The 21,203-nt window shown below is 50.4% G+C and overlaps 9 protein-coding genes across 10 annotated transcripts; 5 read left to right on the plus strand and 4 right to left on the minus strand.

The window, feature by feature from the left end:
- Positions 1–360: 360 nt before the first annotated feature.
- On the plus strand, positions 361–6,884 carry APL5 (AP-3 complex subunit delta; the record flags this gene model as incomplete). The annotated part of the gene is made up of 6 exons (XM_066120139.1): positions 361–395; positions 458–576; positions 656–852; positions 953–1,336; positions 1,394–1,622; positions 1,691–6,884. 6 exons carry the CDS (start codon positions 361–363, stop codon positions 3,889–3,891), a joined length of 3,165 nt encoding a protein of 1,054 aa, XP_065974774.1. The 3' UTR covers positions 3,892–6,884.
- Positions 4,496–6,861, minus strand: rga8 (Rho-GTPase-activating protein 8; the record flags this gene model as incomplete). The annotated part of the gene is made up of 2 exons (XM_007810571.2): positions 4,496–5,343; positions 5,436–6,861. 2 exons carry the CDS (start codon positions 6,859–6,861, stop codon positions 4,496–4,498), a joined length of 2,274 nt encoding a protein of 757 aa, XP_007808762.2.
- Positions 6,885–9,784: 2,900 nt separating the features above from the next.
- Positions 9,785–10,984, minus strand: J3458_012823 (uncharacterized protein). The gene is made up of 3 exons (XM_066120140.1): positions 10,909–10,984; positions 10,793–10,837; positions 9,785–10,708 (listed from the first exon to the last, which is right to left on the minus strand). Exons 1-3 carry the CDS (start codon positions 10,909–10,911, stop codon positions 10,397–10,399), a joined length of 360 nt encoding a protein of 119 aa, XP_065974775.1. The 5' UTR covers positions 10,912–10,984; the 3' UTR covers positions 9,785–10,396.
- A 676-nt stretch (positions 10,985–11,660) lies between these two features.
- On the plus strand, positions 11,661–13,433 carry CPR2 (Peptidyl-prolyl cis-trans isomerase B). Of its 2 annotated transcripts, XM_066120141.1 has the most exons (4): positions 11,661–12,375; positions 12,452–12,578; positions 12,646–12,797; positions 12,900–13,433. In XM_066120141.1, the coding sequence occupies exons 1-4, from the start codon at positions 11,778–11,780 to the stop codon at positions 13,094–13,096; spliced, it is 1,074 nt and encodes a 357-aa protein (XP_065974776.1). In that variant the 5' UTR covers positions 11,661–11,777; the 3' UTR covers positions 13,097–13,433. The 2 variants fall into 2 exon arrangements, with proteins under 2 accessions (XP_065974776.1, XP_007808760.1); XM_007810569.2 differs by having other exon boundaries at positions 12,646–13,433.
- On the minus strand, positions 13,425–15,491 carry J3458_012826 (uncharacterized protein). Its single transcript, XM_066120142.1, has 4 exons — positions 15,332–15,491; positions 14,913–15,271; positions 14,628–14,849; positions 13,425–14,572 (listed from the first exon to the last, which is right to left on the minus strand). The coding sequence occupies exons 1-4, from the start codon at positions 15,424–15,426 to the stop codon at positions 14,433–14,435; spliced, it is 816 nt and encodes a 271-aa protein (XP_065974777.1). The 5' UTR covers positions 15,427–15,491; the 3' UTR covers positions 13,425–14,432.
- On the plus strand, positions 13,535–14,054 carry RMT1 (type I protein arginine N-methyltransferase Rmt1; the record flags this gene model as incomplete). The annotated part of the gene is made up of 2 exons (XM_007810568.1): positions 13,535–13,720; positions 13,857–14,054. The coding sequence occupies 2 exons, from the start codon at positions 13,535–13,537 to the stop codon at positions 14,052–14,054; spliced, it is 384 nt and encodes a 127-aa protein (XP_007808759.1).
- A 287-nt stretch (positions 15,492–15,778) lies between the features above and the next one.
- J3458_012827 (uncharacterized protein) lies at positions 15,779–16,521 on the plus strand (the record flags this gene model as incomplete). The annotated part of the gene is made up of 2 exons (XM_007810566.1): positions 15,779–15,991; positions 16,066–16,521. The coding sequence occupies 2 exons, from the start codon at positions 15,779–15,781 to the stop codon at positions 16,519–16,521; spliced, it is 669 nt and encodes a 222-aa protein (XP_007808757.1).
- A 282-nt stretch (positions 16,522–16,803) lies between these two features.
- Positions 16,804–17,553, minus strand: J3458_012828 (uncharacterized protein; the record flags this gene model as incomplete). Its single annotated transcript, XM_007810565.2, has 3 exons — positions 16,804–16,966; positions 17,079–17,383; positions 17,536–17,553. 3 exons carry the CDS (start codon positions 17,551–17,553, stop codon positions 16,804–16,806), a joined length of 486 nt encoding a protein of 161 aa, XP_007808756.2.
- Positions 17,554–18,058: 505 nt separating this feature from the next.
- On the plus strand, positions 18,059–20,151 carry J3458_012829 (uncharacterized protein). The gene is made up of 3 exons (XM_007810564.2): positions 18,059–18,453; positions 18,521–19,798; positions 19,915–20,151. The coding sequence occupies exons 1-2, from the start codon at positions 18,204–18,206 to the stop codon at positions 19,000–19,002; spliced, it is 732 nt and encodes a 243-aa protein (XP_007808755.2). The 5' UTR covers positions 18,059–18,203; the 3' UTR covers positions 19,003–19,798; positions 19,915–20,151.
- Positions 20,152–21,203: the final 1,052 nt, after the last annotated feature.

Below are 21,203 nucleotides of genomic sequence, written 5' to 3' on the forward strand. Positions count from 1 at the left end.
AAATAACTACTCCGTGCACTCACTAATACCTGACAGCCGCCACATTACGACATCCACACAACTTTGTCCTTCATATCCTAGAGGCTCCAAAGCAAAGTAGCCTGCATCCGGGTTCCGGTCGTTCAATCTCCACCTCGAAAGGCTCCCTCCCGCACCAGACTGTCACCTAGATGTCGGTCATTGATGACCCTTGTGCACGCATCTACCCACTTCAACAAGGACAACACCGGCCGCCGACGCATCATGAATAGGTCGACTACTCCGCGACGGATCTAACCACGGCTTAGGGCATTATACAAAGCATCGCATCCACAACGAAGCTCCCGTCGCCCCAGGCGCGGGCAATTCGAGCTCGCGACAATGTATGGCGAATCTACCAACCCCGACGGAGTTCCGTCCCTCACACCGCGTGGAAAGAGGCAACATGTTAAGCCGGAAGCTGACCGGAGCTGTGCAGGTTCGAAAAATCGCTTTACGACCTCATTCGGGGCCTTCGAACCAACAAGGGGGGCGGCAAAGACTTCATCCAAAAGAACCTCAAAGATTGCCGGGCCGAAGTTCGCAGCCCGGATATGGGTAGGTTATTTGTTTCAGACATCGATTCATGATATATCATGGGTGACGTATGCTGATGATATTACTTTCTCTTGGCTAGATGTCAAAGCAACAGCTCTTCTAAAGCTCGTCTACCTCGAGATGCTGGGCTATGACATGTCTTGGGCGTCATTCCATGTTCTGGAGGTCATGTCATCCCCCAAATACCACCAGAAGCGAGTGGGATATTTGGGTGCAGTGCAGAGCTTTCGACCGGATACCGAGGTTCTCATGCTGGCCACCAACTTGTTGAAAAAAGTAGATCTCCCCCAAAACAAAACTCTCCATTTTGCAAAGCTGCTAGCTCGCAGCCAACAGCCCATGTGAATAACGACTGACCTGGGCTCATATGGCATAGGACATCGGCTCGTCTACTCAAACAGTTATTTCTCTCCCTATCGCTACACTTCCGCACGTCATTACGCCATCCCTGGCCCTCTCGACTCTCCCAGATCTCCTCCCTCGGCTAGGGCACAGCCATTCTAATATCAGAAAGAAGACGCTGGTAACGCTATATCGGTTGGCACTTGTGTATCCAGAAGCTTTGAGAGCGGCATGGCCCAAAATCAAGGAACGATTATTGGACCCTAATGAGGACCCAAGCGTAACGGCGGCCATCGTGAATGTGGTGTGCGAGTTGGGGTGGCGGAGACCCCACGACTTTCTCCCGCTTGCCCCCCGATTGTTTGAGCTCCTTGTTGATGGAGGAAATAACTGGATGGCCATCAAGCTCATCAAGCTGGTATGTTTAGACGCACAATATTGGACTTTGTCTTTGACATGCTTATCCTTTCGCTAGTTTGCTACTCTGACACCTCTCGAACCCCGACTTGTTCGAAAGTTGTTGCCACCCTTGACAAATATAATAGCGACGACACCTGCCATGTCTCTGCTGTACGAGTGCATAAACGGAATCATTCAAGGCGGTATCCTTGGAAGCACAGATGACACTGCAGATACGGATGAGATTGCAACACTTTGCGTCAACAAGCTGCGAGGGATGGTTATGATTAATGGTGATCCAAATCGTGAGTTTGAGCTCTGATTTGCAAACAAATATCGCCCAGCACTTTACTAACATGATAACCTTTGGTAGTCAAATACGTGGCATTGCTGGCATTCAACAAGATTGTTGTCACGCACCCACACCTAGTGGCGGAACAGGACGACGTCATTCTGGATTGTCTCGACAGTACAGACATCACCATTAGAATACAAGCACTGGACTTGGTTCAAGGCATCGTTACTAGTGACAACTTGATACCGGTTGTTAGCCGGTTGATGAAGCAACTGAAATCTTCGGCTCCAACAAAGGAGAGAAGTCGACCAGGAATTCCCTCATTTGGTTCCAGCCCGGACTATAACGATGAAGCTCAGGTGGTAATCACTGAGCCTACAAAAGTTGAAAAACAAGCACCACCACTGCCTGAAGATTACATGATCGACATTATTAGAAGAATACTGTTTATGTGTTCAAAGGACAACTACTCTAATGTCTTGGATTTTGACTGGTATATCGACGTATTGACACAGCTCGTTCGCATGGCACCTGTCCCAAGACAGCTCGACTCGGAGAGTATTCCCTTATCTTCACTATCCCCGGCGGATGTCTCAGGGAGAATAGGGGATGAGTTGCGAAACGTCGCAGTTAAAGTTCGAGCTATGAGATCTACTGCAGTGAGCGCTGGCTTTACCATCGTAGCTCAACTTAACGCGGACACTCCCACTGGCCACAAGGTCACATCTGGAGTCTTGAGTTCAGTTGCTTGGCTCCTGGGAGAATATGCCATTCTGCTGCAAGATCCTGATGGAACATTGAACAGTTTACTGCAACTCATACCTCGTGCTGCAAGGCCTGAAGTTTGCGCTACGTCACTTCTTGCGGTTGCCAAGATTTTTGCCACCATTGCAGGTGACGAAACACGGCCGTGGACTGCTGAGTGGAAATCACGGATATCACTCCTCATTGCTAGAATCCTGCACGTGGCGGAGCCGTTGGCATTGCATCCAAATCTTGAGGTACAGGAGCGAGCAGTTGAGTTTGTAGAGTTGTTAAAACTTACTGCTGAAGCTGTTTCAGGGCAACCTGCATCAACGGACGAGGCTTTTCAGGACTCTCCTCTCCTTCTTACCCAGGCAATCCCATCGTTGTTTAAGGGTTCAGAACTCAATTCTGTTGCTCAAGGAGCACAGCGCAATGTACCAATGGCCGAAGGATTGGACCTCGATGAACCCATTCACTCCAACCTGACCAATCTGCTGTCTACTGCAGATCTCGTGGCTCTCGACACCGAAGAGTCAGATGAGTTCGAAGTCTACTACAACCAACGGCCGGCCCCCACTGCCATTTCATCCTCGGCTCCCGCAATAAGCAGACTCGCAGATCCGATCGATGAAACGATAGGGTCATATCAGCAGCCGAGTGAAGAGAGCTATCTCGATGCCGATATCATCGCACGGCGCAAAGCAGAGCGCCTTGAGCGCAACAAGGACGATCCATACTACCTACCCAGCGACGAGATACCTCGAGAATCCACCCCGATACACAATATCCTCCAGACCAGCAACGGACCAGATCTCGATATTGACTCTATACCCATTATTCAACTTGATCGTGACAATATGGCGACTCCCGCCGCCCACACAGGGCCCAGGCCGCAGGCTAAGCCACGGCAAAAGATTGTCATTGCTAGCGACGAGACTCTCGAGGGCAGCGATGGCGGTAGCACCCGGCAACACGACTCTGGAAACAACTCTGATAACCCCACAAAGGCGAAGAGCAAGAAAGCCAAACATTCTCTGCTGCAAGTGGATTCAAGCCACATTGGCTCTTTCAGTCTCGAGGGCGCTCCGGCCAACGGATTCGACTACGAGCGGAAGCAACGCGAAGAAGCAGAGATGCAGCAAGCCATCAAGGAAGTGGAAAGACTGCGACTGGAAATGCAACGCGCCAACGAGCGTATCCAAGTCGCCCACGGGGTCGACGTCCAGGGTACCATCGTCAAAAAGAAGAGGACGGTGAAAAAGACGGCAGAGGGGACTCTCGGCCCCGACGGGGAAGTGAAGCCCAAGAAAAAGAAGAAGAAGAAGGCCAATCCGGCCCAGGAACCAGATCAGACACCTGGCCAAGGGCCTCAGGGTGTGGGAACGTCTTCGATGGCAGAGACTGCTTCAATGGCGGATACGACTGTGGCGGGTAGCGGCGCCGGCGCCACGGGGGACGATGTCGTCTTGCCGAAGAAGAAGAAAAAGACTGTCAAGAAGAAGAAGATGGCTGAGATTGAGGACTTGAGTTAGCTGTGCTAGAGGCTGTGAGTTTTCGTTTAGGTTTTCTCCGTCTCGGCATGAGCAGATTAGCATGGCATTCATACACGTGGGAAATTGAAAATGCGCACCAACACTCTTTGCTTTATTCGTGTTGTCGGCAAGCGTTGAGTAATGTACCCCGCCGCTGTTGCATTCACATGCGGCAGCAAGGTGAGCGATGGATTTGCAATGCACCCGGGAAATAATTGGCCAACAAGGCCAGGGGTCATAATATGTACCGGTTATTTTATAGACTCCTTCCAGCAACTTACGCAACGCTACAGCGCGGATACAATACACAACTCAACTTGACCATATCTCATAGCTCCATAAGACCCGTACGCAGCGTGTCGATACTATGCAATAGTACAAAAGAAAGAAGAGTGACGTGGCAGCCATGATAACCCAACCAGCAAGTGCCTACATACGTACTCGACGCTCATCTTCCTCATACATGTCCTTTTCCCCTGCTATATCTGGCTGAAAAGAAGGGAAGAAAAGAACAAAAAAAAATTCCCAAAACATCCAACTAATCGGCTCTGTTGAAACCTCCATCAACAAACACACAAAGGGGTATCTTTCCATGGCCGGATTACTAATCATCCATGGGTTTGTCCTCTAGTGTTACTCCCCTCGAGGGTGTGCTCTCTTGGGGAGGGGTCCCCGGCACTCTCTTCCCACCAATGAACTTGGTTCCGACGCGGCTACCGCTATCACGCTTGTCGCTGCCATCACTGTCGGTACTTTTCCCCTGGGGCGATCCGTTTGCTCCATCAGGAGGTGCTGCGCCGTCGAGCGCAGGCACATCCAAGGAGGATCTCTTTAACCGGCCCTCAATGCCGCCCAAGCTGACACGATTCCGGTCCGTTGTCGGGCTGGTCTGGATGGGGAACCGAGTGTCCGGTCCCCCACTGCTCCTATCGCGGCGATGGCCACGGGGTCCTGGTGCCGGACTGGTTGCTCGACTTCGCGAGGCCGTCGCCTTTTCTACCAGAGCACGATTACGTTCCTCCATGAGAGCTTTTCTATTACTCTCATCAGTGCTCACAGCCCGAGGTCGACTGCCAGCCGCAGATGCGGAATGACTCAATGTGGACATGCGCTTAAGTGCACTGAAAATTGCGTCTTTGTGCGCAAATAGGTCCCGTACCAGTCGAGATGCATGCTTCTCTTCAAGCGTAAGCGAGGTTTCGGTTCGCGGCCTGAGAATGCACGGGGCTAACGACGCAGCCAACGATGCAACATATTCTTCATCCGCAGACGTCAGGTCAATAAGGCGAGTAAAATGATTCATGCAAGCATCGAGAGTCGCAATGTTGGTCAGGCGCAGCTGTGACAGTGTCTGCTGGAGAACGGCAACGCGGGATGCTTCCGAACCATCTGCCGTGGGCGTTGTATAAATCGTGCGGATAATTTCGTAGACATGGGCGCTAACTAGTGAATCTGAAATCGCAATGTTAGTGGTCACCGCACAAAAGGAAGGGAGATGGGGCCAAGGTCTCTTGTTTGGGGAAGATTGTGAAGAAAAAGCTTACCAGGGAGTTCCAATAGATACAGCTTCAGGAGTCCTGCTACAGTAGGGACATCGAACTCATCAAAAATGTCTGGCGAGATGGCCTTGCCATTATTGACCTTGGCCCGAAGCTTATGAATTTGTGCGAGAGGCACATCAACCAGCCAGACTCCTCGGCGAGCCTCATCCCCTTCCAGGTCTGGGTAATGATGATCCAGATAGGTCAAGATCGTTGTCACAATGACGGGCACGCGCTTCTTGTCAGCTCTTGCACGAGCCTCAAGGTCAACACCAAATGTCTGCTCGTCAACCCTGTTGTAGTAGTTCTCATACACCACGACTCTCGGGGCAAAGCTTCCGGTGCGATAATTCTCCAACAAATAACGTAGATCACCGGCAGGCTGTACCGTCTCTTGGAACAGGACCATTTTGTCCACGGTCGACTGTAAGCTAGGAATGACATTACCAATGGCCCCGGAGAAATCGAGGATGACCGTCTTGATAGCCTTAAGTCGGTCGAGCTCACACCGTTCGAGGAACTTCAGATGGAGGAAAATGGCTTCCTCGAGTCCACAGCGCAATTCGTCAAGCTTGCGAACACCAGCTTTGTACTTGTCATCGGCTTCTCGAGCCTCGCGTTGCAGACGCATGGAGGGTGTCTCATTTGGATCCCTATTCCCGAGTACATTCCAGTTGGCCAGATACTCACTGACTGTTCCAACAACGGGCGAGTCTGACCCTCCATCGGACCCCGTGACGGGGAGTGAAAAGGTTCTATTCAACTTTTTCTCAGGCAATCCGGCGTACTTGAATGCCTTTGGTCGCCATTGGTAGAACATCTTGGAGCTGTTGGCAAATGTGCTGCCAACATTACCGATAAGGCGCAAGAAGCCGTTTGTAATGAGATCCTGGCCAATTCGCTCGGCGTAGCTCACACTCGAAATGCCCATGCTGCGTTGAAGATACTCGACAATGTCAGAACCGGCTGATGTATTCAAGTATGTGCCAAGAATGGGAACCTTGGTCTCGCCCATCTTGATGGTGGAAAGCATGTGTGAGAGGATCTTTTTCAGCTGCTCGGGTTGATAAACATCGTCGCCGATTTCGTACAATTCTTCGTCATCGGGATCCTCCTCCTCTTTCAGAGGCTGGACTTTAATCTCGGGAATGTTCGGCTGGTTCGGCTTCGGGCTGGTTTCAGGGTCTTGAAAGCCAAGCTTGTTCTCCTCCTCTAGATCCTCGACCAGCCGGCACTTATTGAAGTAGTTTGATCGCAACTTGCGAACCGCATCGGCTTGGCGGTCATGCGCCTTGACACGGCTCTGTAGTTCGTCTTGCGAATCCTGTACACGGGCTTCGTGGGCATCACACCAGCGGGAGAATGGATTTACAACCAAGTCTCGGATATTCTGGGCGATTCGTTGATGACTCCGTGCGGCGTCTTGCATCTCTGCTCGCATTCCATCATAGGCCTATATAGTAAAAGACTGCTGTAAGTAGCCGGTCGGAACATGGAGGTGGGTTTCCTGGACCGTGAATGCAAGACAATATCAAGAAGGAAAAAACTCACCTTTCGTACGGTGGCACCGTCATCTCTTGAGAAACCACCATTGACTTTGTCTGCAGATGGCGTGATATCCGAGAGACGCTGGCCGTAAGTCTCTTCAGCTTCGGCGCGCAAACGGGCTATTGTGAGGATCTGGCGATTCTCCATTACACCTTGCTGGAGCTTGCCAAACAAGACGCCGAGTCCTATGGTTTACACGTTAGATCTTTGGGCAATGCAAGTCGCAACGAGACTTCTGACCCCTTGACATTTATTCGGAATCCTGCTCGACATACCTGCGGCATAATCGCTCGACCAGAACGAGTCTGCGAAGCCCGGCATTTTTCTTGTACTCGGCTGGGCCGCACACACAACGGAACACCAGGTGCAAGAAAAGCCACAAAGGGGGAGGATAGCGTAAAGGCAATGGCCAACTCTGCCTATTCGATCGAACGTCGATGGTATTTCAAGGATGCTCTGCTCAGATCAAGATACTGGCGAGGCAGAGCACACAGAATTCAGGGCTACCGAGGTTCGGGTTGGACACGTTGACGTCGTCGGCTGGTCGGCTCTGGGCAAGCTTGCGGTGGTAAGGCGGCGTCGAGGTCGGGCGGTAATGAAGCAAGCTCCAAGGAAGAAAGGCGACTTTGAAGATAAAGAACGGGGTTCAAAATGAGTTAAAGCACGCATACAGCAGTCCAACCGGCGCAAGTTAAGGACAGAGGTTACAAAGAGCGTCTGCAGAATGTGGATAGGAGTGAAGAGTGCACGGAGGAGTTGGAGATTGCAGATGGAGATGATGAAGAGAGCTAGAGAAGGCTGGAGTCCACATGGCAGCGCCGGACCCGAGTGTGAATGCCACTGAGTGACCAGCTAATAGGACATCTGGAGCTGCTCAGCTGCGGCTAGCTTTGTCGCTGGACCCCAGACCCCGTCGTTGGCCACTAGGCACCAGATGCCTCAGGGGCTGGGCTGGTCATTGTTCACGGCCAGTTGACGAAGGCCCACACCTGCGTGTGTGCCGTCAATTGTCGAACATTGGAACGTTGAAATGTTGCGTGTGCACTACCTACTGAGCTGCCAGACGCACGCTGTACTACTACGGAGCGCACCAGACATTTACACATGCATGCTCGTATTCCCTCAAGTTGGGCCCCGAGGTGACCAGTTTGCCAGTCGACCAGCCGCTGGCCAGGGGTCCAGTCCAGTCTTGAGATGAACCGGGCGACATGGAACTGGCGGTGACTTTGGCGCCCGCCGTTGAAGTGCCGACAGGGCCAGGTAAAGTAAGTCTGGTACTACTAATATACTTCAGTACCCCAGCTTCCAAGGCTGGCGAGGTGACATGCAAACAGATTCAACGGTCGGGGTGCTTGGCATGGGCCGCGACCACACACCGAAGTGCAGTGCGACATGTTCACAACCTCCAGATGTCAATCACAAGACCGGACGGGCGAATCGATTGGCAATCGCTTCGTTTTTGGGCATCTTTGCGGGTAGGGCGCGAACGGCCCGGGTAGCACGGACACGGACCACGGACCTGGCGAGTTGATAAAACTCTTGGACAATCAATGCTATATCATCATCACCAGGTTCTGTATGGGCCATTTGGTGCATCCAAGAAGAACCCAAGTACCTAGGCGCTCTGTAACCGAGCACTCGAGACACTCCGCGTGCCTTGCCGTCCCTCAACCAGCGCTGACGCTCTCGTTTCTCTGTGCTCCTTAGACATGTGCCCCCAAGACACAAGTACATAGGTAACTACAGGGTGGTTTGAGGTTGAAAAGGAACTTGAGCACCCAGGCGCGTAAAGGGAATTCAGCCGGTCCATTCCATAAAGGAGCCTGCTGCTCTTCTTGTGTGACGTAAGAGACGCCGCGCATTGGGATTCACCGTGATGGCACGGCGGATGTGCCATGGCAAGCAACTACATGCACTAATAGACGAGCTGACTGAATAGCCGTACAATAATAGACACTGGCCGTTTTCCTTGTTCCCTGTACTGCTGGCCCTGGAATGTACAGAGCCATTATGTTTTCACACTGGAACATTCATGCCCTTGATCCAAATGTACTTGGCGCTAATTGTAATCGGCATCGACCATCATTCAGGACATGGCGGTTCGACTTTCACTCAGCTGTTCTCAAATAAGAAGTAGACCAGTCGTTTTTTTTTTTTTTTTTTTACGAACATGATTGTTCTAAATTAAAAGTTACAAGTGTAAGATCAGTAGAAAATACTATTAATATTTTTTTGTGGCTTTCCTTATGGTCAAGTATACCTCTTGTCCCTGCCCTTCGTGTATTACGCGTACCGCCAGTCAAAAGTATTCCATCACGAGACCCTCGTCTTGCAAACCCTGCCGGTGCTCCTCGTTCGTGCTTTCACTGATTCAGCTACCCCATTTCTTTGTGTGTTTGTTTTGCCTTCATCAGTGTCGCCGCCAGAACAAGCCCTTGGTTGGGTACCCTTGTTCTTTAAATCGGCTTCTCCTTGACTTTCATCCCACCTGCCTGACCATGGCAACCAAGAATATCTTGCCATCGCACAATGCCGACAAGAGTCCCGGCTAGGCAGTAAAGGAGGCGAGGCCTGCGACTCGACCAGCTCGCAAATAAAGCTCGTGCCGGATACTACGGAGACGCAAGCTAATTCATGACATGAACCGCACTGGCACATGTGAAGTCAGTTGCACCAAAGCAACACTAGTATATGCACGACGAATGTAGAGCTAATGAGTAAGAATTGAATACACTTTGTCTGTTGTCTTGGGTGGTCGAGCAGATTGGGCGGGATCTAAAGCACCCGCGTTTATTTTGCCACAGCTCTGCTTACAGCATCTACTCGCATCCTCCCAACGTCAAGGATAGCATTTCTCAACTTTGGTGGCATCGACTCTGTGCCCAAGGCATTTCAAGACGTTACCAAGTATCCTGACCTGATTGCTGCCTTGTCGAGGGTCGGCGTCAGTGGCCGTGATGCCGCTTGGATCGTTGGTCGCAACGTTCTTCCCCTGTGGCACCAAGTCGCCGCCGTTTCTGCGTGAATGAAGAAACGCGCCCTTCATGGAAGATCATCTTGACTAACATATTGTTGACTTACGCGGTAGAAGATCGTTTATTGTACATACGAGGGGGTTGTGTAGTTTTTGAAATCAGACCTCGATGCTGTCTATTTTACTCACATAGTCATACAAATTATTCTATACACACTCTTGTACAACAGATCATGTCTTTCATGGATGCGGACCCTGATTTCAGTCTCGACTTTCCTCCAAAAAGTGCCTACTGCGTAGGGACGTTGATGTTGATTTGATGCTGCATGCAGGTGTGGCGTCCGCCTTGTCCTGAGATCGCCTTATGTCTCAATAGTCGTAGATATTCGAAGCCCAAATGTTCAAATATAGCTGGAAAAGTCCGTTACGGGCTGCAGAAGACTTAGGACCTGCGATCGACTCTATTGAGTTTGTTGGCCGTGGCCGTCTGCGTGCGTGTTCGCTGACCACGCACCGGCAGGCCCATGGCATGCCGTCGACCGCGATATGACCCAATGTCTTTTAATCTTCTGATATTGTCTTGTACTATCCGCCTTGCGTCGGTTTCAATCGTCATTTGCGATAGTTCGGCTGTCAGGGACGTAACTGTTCGGGGGCTAAGGGATCCGACTTTGGCGAGCTTGTGGATCGAGTATTTGGCCATGATGCGGGAGGATGTCGTTGATCCTAGAGCATAGAATGATTCGAGAGCTTTCTGTGGCCGCGATTCCGGGCATTGTCAGCGCTACTGGCCTCCTTTCGAGAAGCGCATAAATGGTGCCTGCCTTGGTATTCTTACCTTGACGAGCTTGCCATCATTGAAATTGACGCCAAGTATGAACACCTAAATGAAGGGTGAGAATTGTCCGCGCTGGTTATTATTACCATAACCTGAGAATTGAGGATTCATAATACCATTTTGACGGTTGTTGAGCAGAATTGACGGCAGAGATGCCATGCCGAGGTGCTGTCCTGATGATCAGCGTCTATCCTAGGCAGGTTGGGACATAAAAAGAAGTTTCGGAGAAGATGCGGTTAAACCCGCATCCAGGGTGGCCCTCCGTTTCTAGTAAGACGCCGTCGTACTTACTTAAGTAGGTAAGCCGAAATTCAACCAAGCCCCAGAGCCTCAATGTTGCTGTTCTGCGTATGGAGTCGTGGATATTATGGCCTTGTTATCGAAATTGAAATGAGCTGTGTTGTCACTTGGCTCAATTGGCACTAAATTTTAAATGCGTAGTAACTTGATAGGAAGGTGTCCGTCGAAACACCTGGAGACTTTGGCTTGAGGGCTTAAAGTAACCTTGGGCGGAGCGAGTTGTACTGGCGTGTTGCATCTGGTTTGCCACGACGGTTCCGAGTCAACATTAACATCGAATTTATGTACTGATTAAGAGGGGACGAATATGTCGCAACTACTAGTTAGAATTTTGCCTTACCGATCCCAGCGTCGTTCCCTAGCGTCGTTCAGCAGATCGAATTGACCTCCTGCTGGTACCAAGCCTCCGGCGTGGTGCTGCCGCAGTTTGGCTAACCACTGACTGTGGAGTGAGTGATGGAGTCAACTGCTAAGTTACAAGGTGTCTTCGAGATCAAAGGTGACATCCGTACGGAGTACGGAGTGGAAAGAGGCTCTAGCCCCAGCTGCTATCAAATCCCAAGCACAATCGAAGTACTACCTACCAGGCCGTGCAACGCCACCTGCTGTTTTCGCCAACGCAACCAGGACTTGAGACCTGAACCGTCAAGTACATGTAGAACAGTCGCAGCGCTGTGGGCCCCCTATGCATGGACCTCCCTACGCTGCTGCAGCGGGGAATCTTGAAACGCACTCATCGAGCATAGAGCTTAGGTGTCCCTCAGTCCAGCCTTCCAGTCTTCCTCTCTCCCTCATCATCCTCTTCTCTACATCTCACGGCAAGATATACCCAACCATCGCGCAGTATACGCTGATATTCCAATTCTTTAACAGCATACTGAGAGATACACCCGCCATCTTTTTTGCGTCACGTATCTTTTCTCCCTTCGACTGCAGAGGTCGGCTTTTTACACGCAATATGTTTAACCTGAGGCGTCTCGTCTCCTTCGCCCTCCTCATTGGAGTTGGCCTGGTCCTTTTCTCCCAGACCGCCGAGGCGGCAAAAGGCCCCAAGATCACCCACAAGGTCTACTTCGATATTGAGCATGGTGACAAGCCATTGGGTCGTATTGTCATGGGATTGTACGGGAAGACTGTCCCTAAGACGGCTGAGAACTTCCGTGCTTTGGCTACCGGGGAAAAGGGGTTTGGCTACCAGGATTCTACGTTCCACCGTGTTATCAAGGAGTTCATGATCCAGGGTGGTGACTTTACCAAGGGCGACGGCACTGGTGGCAAGTCTAGTGAGTATTCTTGGCCATTGTAAATCCAATACAGCTCCATGGCTTGATCAATTGACTAACTCGCAACTTCTCGCAGTCTATGGCGCAAAGTTCGAGGATGAGAACTTCAAGCTCAAGCATACCAAGAAGGGTCTCCTCTCCATGGCCAACGCTGGTCCCGACACCAACGGCTCTCAATTCTTCATCACCACCGTCGTCACCGCGTAAGCAGGCATTTCCGATATTCGCCATTCGTTGGCAGGACGAACAAATAACTAATCAATTCCATAGTTGGCTTGATGGCCGACACGTCGTTTTCGGCGAGGTGCTTGAAGGCTACGATATCGTCGAGAAGATTGAGAATATCGAGACCTCGGCAGGCGACAAGCCTGTTCAGACTGTAAAGATCGCCAAGAGCGGCGAGCTCGAGGTCCCGCCTGAAGGTATTCACGTTGAGCTTTAAGATCCTTTGTATCGAAGCTTCACAAAACCAAACTATCCTCAATTCGCCCGTAGCCGGTGCTGATACGTGTGGAAATAATCAGGCCTCCACGGCTCGGCTGGCTGGGCCGACGGCGTTGCGCCCGTCGAAAACGACGCTATCGAAGGAAACAGCCCCGCTGAAGGATGGTCACTCTTGCAGAAGGTGGGATTGTTTGGGTTTGTGGTTTCTGCTGCAGTGTTCTACATCCGCCTTCGTAAATCTTCCAACAGAGGCTACACGGAAAAGTTGACTGCTTAATATATCCAAGCTTTCCTGTGTCGGCGTCTCGTTAACATGTAGAACATGTAACAATACAAGGATATGGTTTCTCAAATTGGTACAGAACAACTGTCATTAATTTCTCAACATGGACCAAACATATGATGGAATAAAGAACCGAAATCCGATTGAACTACAATTGGTTGTTGAAGCCGAGCATGCTGGCGAGATGTCGAGTCCAATATGTGATAAATCATGTCGCGTATCAAGCGCACACCACCCCCATCCCTGTCACGTGGGGCCACTTTTGCAGCAGCAGCCGAATCTGCAACCGCTTGAAAACAAGTTGTAAGTTCATCTTGAGGCACGACGTTGACACGCATCCCTACCCTTTCTGAAGACTTTGAATACCGGAAAACGGATACGTTGGAAACAAAAACGAACGTCGTCGGTCAGTCATTTATACGGGACTTGAAAATGAAGGTCCTCAGCCTCAACTTCCTGACATGCGCCGCCAAGGCATGCAAAAGCTCCTCCGACTCATATCCTCTTCACCCCAAGGACGCCGAACTCGTTCAGGATGAAATCGAACTCAATCCCGATATGATTATCAATGTGCTGCCCAGACTGGACTGGGCCGCATTACGAACTACGTCATCTGAAGTACGTTGCTCTCTCTCTTTTTTTTCAAAAGCAAAAAAATATCAGCTGCTGTGGGGTATTTTGGTATCGGCTGGCCGTTGTGAGACTTGGTTTACTAGCGGTAGACGGGGATGGGTTTTATTGACTGAAGTGATAGCTCGGCTTCCCTGCCCTTCCTGAGCAGCCTCCTACCGCGGAGGAGCTGCAGGCTGATGAGAAGACGTTGAGAGATTTGCACCACTTGTTGCTGGAGACGCAAATGTCAGAGGGGAAGTTGGTGTGCGCCAATTGTGGACACGAGTACGCCGTGAAGGAGGGCATTGCCAACTTTTTGCTGCCAAGCCATATGGTTTAGATGCGAGACTGAAAGAAAGCAGATTATAGGCAGGAAGGCTTGGGTTGACGGTATAGGGTGGAATCAGGGGCGGTTCAATGAGATTTACTGGGATGGCGTAGGGGAGTTTTACGCACGTCTGTTTCGCGGATTTGCTTGAATGGAATATTTTTGTCGCAGCAGGAAAGGCAGTTTCTGGGCTCTTTGACCATACAATGTATAAACTATACTCTACTCGAGCGACATCCTGCGCTATTTGACAACAGCAGGAATACTTCACGCCACAAGCCCGCAGCTTTCTTCAGTAAACCAGCCCTTAAACTCCGTATTTGATATGTATATGCTACAGAACAACTCGGTTCAACAACGTACAAAGCATGATGGCATCGCCTCAACACATTACTGCTGCTTCTTCTGGGCTGCGGGGCCCATCTCCTTGTCGAAAGCACCGTACGAGACCTCGAGGCTGGCAAGACCTCTGATACCAGCCCCGAGAATGGAAAGAAGAACAATGGCGACAACAAGGCCCATGAAGATACCTGACGTCATTAGTCAGGGGAGCTTTGTCGTAAACGGGTAGCAGCAATAGCTTACCAGGAGTGAAAAATTGATATTTCTCAAACAGGGGCAACTTGTTGAATTCCGTGTCGTTGTTTTGCTGAGGTAGGGGAGCGCTATTCGCATCTCGCTTCATACCCATATGCACGGGCTCGATGAAGTCCGACTCGTACAGCGGTTCGCGGGGGGTTGCGTAGAGCAGGACGGTGTAGCTGTCAGCGGCTGTGACTGCTTTCAGCTCAGCAGTGAGTGATACATCTACAACTCCATCAGCATGAATGCACACATGTGTGGCCTCGTCTTCCTCGAGAACCAACTTACCATTGCTGGCGAGATCCTGAGCCCTGGCAGCTGGTGATAACGAGCTCAGCTGAACTGACTTCACATGGGCAGCCTTTCCCTTCTTCCTGCACGCTACCTTGATGTACTCATCAAATTTGGCTTCTGTAACGTCTCCTATAACCTCGGCCACGGTGTACTTCCCCTTGACCCGAGAGGATTCGACAGTCTTGCAGACATGGGGCATCAAACAATCGCTCTGGGTAAGATCCGCAGCATTGATACCGGGTTGTGTCACGATCAGGTATTGGTCGGTAGGACATTCGTCGAGTACTTTTTTGGTGAATTTTATAACTTCGGAACTCGTTTGCATCTGGTTCGTATTGGACGGTTGCGAAATCCTAATCGAATCATCAGTCAAGCCGTCGTCGGCCAAAGGACGATGCTCGCGCAGGGCTCACTTTGAACTCGAAAATAGCACCCATGGTGAAGAATCTGAGAAAGCAGACGCTGCTCCTGGTAGCGCTAAAGCGCTGGCAAAAATCTGGAAACGCATGGTGACTATAGCGATGCGCGGCTGACCACTTGTCGTATCTTCAATGAGCTGTATCAAGCTCCTCCGTTAACATGACAGACAGGCAGCCGCCTGCCGTGCGACCGTGATGGTACTGGAAATCCAGTGCATTACGTAAGGTCATTGAACTGGTACAATGTCCACCGGAATCTTTTGTCAAGCACAAGAGCCACAGTAGGCGGCTAGTGGACCCTGTCACTGTGGGAAGTGTCAAGGTGCTCCTTGGTGTAAAAAAAAAAAAAATACGTGACCATACGCAACAATCCGACCTTCTTTGTATCATATTAGCAGTACAGGTGCTTCATTCAAGACTGGAAGATTTCGAATTGCCAGAATGTTCGCCAAACCGAGACCGAAAAAGAGCATTCTACCACCCCCGAGTAAGAAACGGAAAACTACGTCGACTATTGAAGAGATCTCGTTCGACGACGACGCCCGCACAGAATTTCTTACCGGTTTTCACAAGCGCAAGCAGCAGAGAATAAAGCATGCGCAAGAGGAGGCTGCCAAGAAGGCTCGCCAGGAAAAATTGGAAACGCGGAAACAGGTGCGCATCCGCTGACGAGCCTCTATGGGCAGTACATTGGCTTTGCGAAGGCACTAATCCACTTGCTTCCGCAGATACGAGAAGACAGACGACGAGAAGTTGCTGAACATGTTGAGGCTGTAAATAGAATACTTCGTGAGTCTGGGGCTGTATCTTCGCAGATCGATGAGGGAGAAGAATCTGGGGAGGATGTGCACGAATGGGATGGCTTCCCGGACAAGCCAGACTTGAGCATTATCGATCACGAGGAAGAATACATTGATGAGGACAGGTATACTACTGTCAAGGTTGAATCAGTTTCAGTCTCACGAGATGGATTAAGCAGACCAGATGAAATCGATGATGAGGCTGAGGAAGAGGCTCGCCGAAAACGGGAGGAAGCAGAAAAGAAAGAAGCCGAGGCCAAGGATAAGAAGAAACCATCATGGCAGAAGAAGAAGAAGAAGAAGAAGTTTCGGTACGAATCAAAGATTGAACGACAATTGACAGATAGAAAGCAAAAAGCAAAAAGCAAATCACGGAGAGAGTAGAAGAAAGCCGAGCAGCAAAATGGGCATTATGAAGCAGGTGAAGCTATTTAAATATTATGGGAGAATAGATACCCCATGGATCGAGGAAGCTCCAATTAGTAGAAGAGATGGTATATACTGCTGCTAGGTGATTCGCTTTTCTCGCAACAAAAGAAAATATTCGCGTCAAAAATAATAACATCGATAACCTCTGGTGCCTTGCTTCGCCTAGGTCGTACTGGCTAGACTCGGAACAACCACGTTGCAGTAAATGGGTGGTTGATTTCTCTACGAACTTGTAAGTTAGATGTTGCCAATCTCGTTTTGAAGCTCCTCCAGTTCCTTCTGCAGAGTCGAGTGCTTCTTCGCCATCTCCTCGTACTTCTGCTCCCATTGGTCTCGTTCTTGTTCGAGGGCCTGCACCTTGCGCTCAAAGTGTCCAGCCTTGACATCGGTCTGTCGAAGCCTAATAGATTTGGAATGATTAGCATCAGACTTGCCTCTTGCTAAGAAACGGTGAGACACCTCCGCCGCCGGGAAAGGGGAAAAGGAGGGAAAGGTCGAGATATGTTCCATACTTCTCGTTCGCTTCCCGCAAAGTCTTGTCGGCTTCTTCGGCTTCCTCCTCAAGCAGCTGGAGTCGTCGCTGCAGCGTCTCGTTCTGGGTGCCGTGTTGTTGGCCTTCATCAGCGGCCTTCTTGAAGTCCTTCGTGGCGGCTTCGAGCTTCTCCACCTCGCCCTCAAGCAAGTTGTTCTTGTGCTGTAGAGAGGTGATCTCCTGTTCCTTGGCCAGGTTTTCCTGCTCAAGAGCCTTGACTTTGGCCTGAAGTTCTTGCACCTTTGCGGCAGCCTCGTCAGCCTCGAGGCGGAGGGAGTTCATTTTCTAGATTGTCACCATCATCAGCCACGATGCGTCGTTCGCCTTGTCGGACGACCAAGCATTTTACCCCTCTACACAGCACTGTGTTGAGTGGGGTACAAACAGAGAGTGGACGCTGTCTGAACAGGCAGGAATAACAATACGAAAAGACGAACCTCCTTAATGCGATCCATTTTCGGGAAGTATTATAAAATCGAGCTCGGGTAGGTAGAATTTCAGCTGGAGATGAATACCGGTTTGTGGAGGATTTATGATGCAGCCAGGTTGGATGATTGGGTCAAGATCAAAGAAAAGGGATGAGCAAATAGGGTTCCAGTGTTTGTGCTTTGAGACTACGGAGTACGGAGTAAAGGAGTCGCAAGAGCTGGCCGCCTGCCCCTCCAACGATGCTTGTACCTCCCCTGTGAACGCGTGCCGTCAAGCCCAAATGTCCAGTCAACGGTTTGGTCTGGCGGTACAACGTGCCATAGCCAGCGGCCAGCAGCAAAGCCAAGCACTGGAAAATTACTGGTCAACAGCGACCCACACGCTCAAGTGTGCAGACCGGATTGCCGGAGTATTACGTGACATCTAGAGTACGGCGCGCTAGGCAACATCCTGTTGTCCGGTCAACCATTATTTGCGACCAGGTTAATCAACAGGAGCTCGGATTTCAGGACGGGGCCCAAACAATTAAGACGACAGAACTAACCACCGAGATTGTCTGACCAGCCCCTATTGTTGCTGGGATCGAATACGCATCATCGCGTCCTTGCCCGTGGTCCTTCACTCTCCATAACAGGTTATCTACAGCATTATTGACATTCGGCACCGCGGAACCACCATGTTGGCGGCACATCGCGACCAAGAGAATTTGGTGCATAGTCACCACCAAGGTCCAACAAAACAGCAGCCAAAAACACCAGGCGCCAGATATCCCAAGACGCCCGGAAACTTCGGGCGAGGCGATGAGAATGCGCCCATGCCGTTTGCGGATAAAATCGCCTTCGGTGGTGGTGCTAAGTTGGCAGGAAAGGATAGGTTGATGACGGGGAAAATGACGGGCCAACGCCAGACAATGTTAACTCCGATGAGTGCGTGTTGCTATATTCACCTCGATAAAAGAATCCGCCATATGGTTTGCTAATCTCTGTTAAACAGATAATCGTGCTCGTGCGCCACTAGGAAACAAGACTACAAATGCGAAAGCCAGAACAGGCCAGACTATTGGAGTCAAAGATATTGTTCGGGAAATTGAAAAGACGCAGACGAGGCAAACCAGTGGACAGAAGACCAAGCAAAAACCGGTGAATCCCCAACCAATGAAACTGAATATAGAGCATGATAAACATGACAATGCCGATGACAACGAAGTTCCGGAGCCTGAATATGCTCCTCCGAGGGCAATCCCTCTGCCATATGAGTCTGACGTGCTGCCTCCGGGAGGTCTGACATTCAACGGTTTAAAGAAAGGAAATCTTCTCAAGGGGTATTACCAGCACTTCCATAATCCTATTGATGGAAAACGGGGTTTCTCGCATGGAAAAGAAATTCAACAAGGAGATGGAAACAGTATTGCGAAAGGCCGAGGAACGAAATGCTCAAGAGGTCAATGCTATAGATTGGAACCCGGAGGATATTGAGGATAACCAAATGCCAACTGCGGTTTCAAGCGATAGAGTCAAATCAGCGACTGATTCATCATCGAGGAGGGCCAGAGCTACAAGTTCCCAGTTACAGCCTGCCTCTATCTCTGCGCGACGAGCCGCCTCAATGTTAGCAGTGCGTTCAGATAGGCAGAATGGCAATGTCCCACGTCCTGCCTCAAGCAGCTCTACAACTCGAAGGCCATTGTCGGGGATAATATCAGGGACCAGGCCTGCCAGACCAGTCATCACCAAGCCAAATTCGAACTGGAAACTCAACAGGCGAGGCTGCTTCACGAACAACCCTAGGATACAATAAAGGGCGTTCGGCTTCTTCCATGGTCCATTCCCACGGTAATAGCCAGTCCATCAGACAGAGACAACAGCCTAAACCCACTGTCCCACAGGAGCTTGATTCCCAGTTGACTATTACCCCAGCCCGGATCCGTCAAGTCACTTCATGCAACACTGAATCATCAAGGCCACAATTTATGTCAATCTTTGATGAAGAGGATGAAGGGGACTTGCCACCGCTGCAAAAGCCATTTTTGCCATCCGATGATGAGGAAGACGAATTTGAATTAAAGCTGACGATTTGATTTCCTGTGTAATGAATCAAAGAACGTTGGAGTATAGGGTATAGCACTATCTTAGACCTTCACGTCCGAATAATTTGGCAATAACTGTGACACTACCTGGCCAGCTTCTCAAGTGCCAGCCAATACTTGGCTTTCCCAACCCCTTCTTTCTCTTCCTGCCCAAAAGAAGAAAAAAAAAGCGTACTATCTTCCAAGTGAGTCATAATAACTATGTCGGCCCATCTTCACAACGTTACCCAGGCAAATTCTACCTATCGGTCTTTGGCAAGGTATATTTGCCCCTGTGTAAGTGTACACTAATAAATGACAGTGCATGATGGGATATTTCGCGATGGGCAAATTCACCTTCCTGGAAATGCATGTGTGTACATACCTACCTAGGTAGGTACTTAGGTAACTAATCTCTACCTGCCCCGTCACCACTGCAATCACATGTCTTAGCTACCTAGGTACCTCTTTGTTGAATCTTGTGCATAGGTGCTATCACTCCAAAATCGTAGTCTACGTTCACAGGTATTGCTGCATCTTTTAGTGTTGCACCCGTCACCCCTTTATTTTCGACGACTTTGAATTAAAATTGGCATTACTGGGCGTGGGAAATTTGGCTTGGCTGTGAAGCAGAATGCAGGTACAGAATAAACTTTGGTGGGGGGGCTAGGCTAGGCTTTGCCGGCAAGAGTGCCAGAGTGGCTTAACCAGCGACCAATCCCGGATAAATAGTATTTCCGTTAAAGCTACGCCGAGTGCGCGCAAAGGTATCCGGTACTTCCTGAGCCTCCGTAATGTTGCCAGCCTGTGGCTGGACCAACAAGGATTCAGTTCCACCATCCCTGAAAGAAAGTGTCAACCTACGTCGAACCTCTCACCGTTCTGTCCCTTTTATTTTTCACACGTGCACGCTTCACATCCGGATCTTTTGTCGCGGCACATATTGCACTACGATCGCATACGTTTGCTTCGTCCTCTTATCCCTTTTCCATTGGCGCGACTGTTCTTGCTCTGCCAGTGAATGAGGATCTACCCGCCTTCCCACCGCTGCCCGCCCTCTTGTCCTCCGGTCGCGTGGGCTCGGCGAAGCGCGTACGGTCTGCGTGTGAAGACCATCGCCCACCACAATCGTTTGTACCGTGAATGACCTAGAATCAAACGCGAGATATGATGAGCAGGTTGCGGTGCAAAAGATAACAGGAGCGCATCGACACGATGACTCGGCCGCCTCCAGGCGTGAGTTTCGCGCAGTTCTTTCCAAACGCTCCAAAAGTGAGAGCAGAGGCCCAAGGCCGGGCAGATCGCGAGCGTTCACGGCACAATAGCATCCAAGGTAGCGAATCATGCTCAGATCCCGCTGCCGGCGCGGTGAATTCGAATGCAACCGGTTTTGCTCGGCTGTCACAATCTAATATCCCTTCGGATGCCCCCCACTCACAAAACGACGATCACGACACTCCTCTGGGAGATATACCCAGTACTGTTGGATCAGCCAGCTCGCACACGAGCTCTGCGCCCTCTATTTTTAGCGCCTCACAAAGGCAAACCACAACGACGGCCTCATCTCACATATCTGCAAGAACGACGCCTCTCACCGCGCGGGACTCATCG

Source organism: Metarhizium acridum, assembly GCF_019434415.1.
Source record: "Metarhizium acridum strain ARSEF 324 chromosome Unknown scaffold_272, whole genome shotgun sequence".
In the NCBI taxonomy this organism is placed as follows: Eukaryota; Fungi; Ascomycota; class Sordariomycetes; order Hypocreales; family Clavicipitaceae; genus Metarhizium; species Metarhizium acridum.

What these genes read in the sequence shown, in the direction of transcription:
- J3458_012826 (XM_066120142.1), bottom strand. Translation starts at nt 15,426, where the DNA reads ATGCGTTTCCAGATTTTTGCCAGCGCTTTAGCGCTACCAGGAGCAGCG. An exon ending in TCAGGATCTCGCCAGCAATG is followed by an intron (nt 14,850 to 14,912) that starts GTAAGTTGGTTC and finishes ATGGAGTTGTAG; the next exon opens with ATGTATCACTCACTGCTGAG. An exon ending in ATATCAATTTTTCACTCCTG is followed by an intron (nt 14,573 to 14,627) that starts GTAAGCTATTGC and finishes TAATGACGTCAG; the next exon opens with GTATCTTCATGGGCCTTGTT.
- J3458_012829 (XM_007810564.2), top strand. Translation starts at nt 18,204, where the DNA reads ATGTTGGCGGCACATCGCGACCAAGAGAATTTGGTGCATAGTCACCAC. An exon ending in GACAATGTTAACTCCGATGA is followed by an intron (nt 18,454 to 18,520) that starts GTGCGTGTTGCT and finishes TCTGTTAAACAG; the next exon opens with ATAATCGTGCTCGTGCGCCA.
- CPR2 (XM_066120141.1), top strand. Translation starts at nt 11,778, where the DNA reads ATGCATGGACCTCCCTACGCTGCTGCAGCGGGGAATCTTGAAACGCAC. An exon ending in CGGCACTGGTGGCAAGTCTA is followed by an intron (nt 12,376 to 12,451) that starts GTGAGTATTCTT and finishes AACTTCTCGCAG; the next exon opens with TCTATGGCGCAAAGTTCGAG. An exon ending in GCTCGAGGTCCCGCCTGAAG is followed by an intron (nt 12,798 to 12,899) that starts GTATTCACGTTG and finishes GGAAATAATCAG; the next exon opens with GCCTCCACGGCTCGGCTGGC.
- J3458_012823 (XM_066120140.1), bottom strand. An exon ending in ATGATGGCAAGCTCGTCAAG is followed by an intron (nt 10,709 to 10,792) that starts GTAAGAATACCA and finishes TCGCGGCCACAG; the next exon opens with AAAGCTCTCGAATCATTCTA.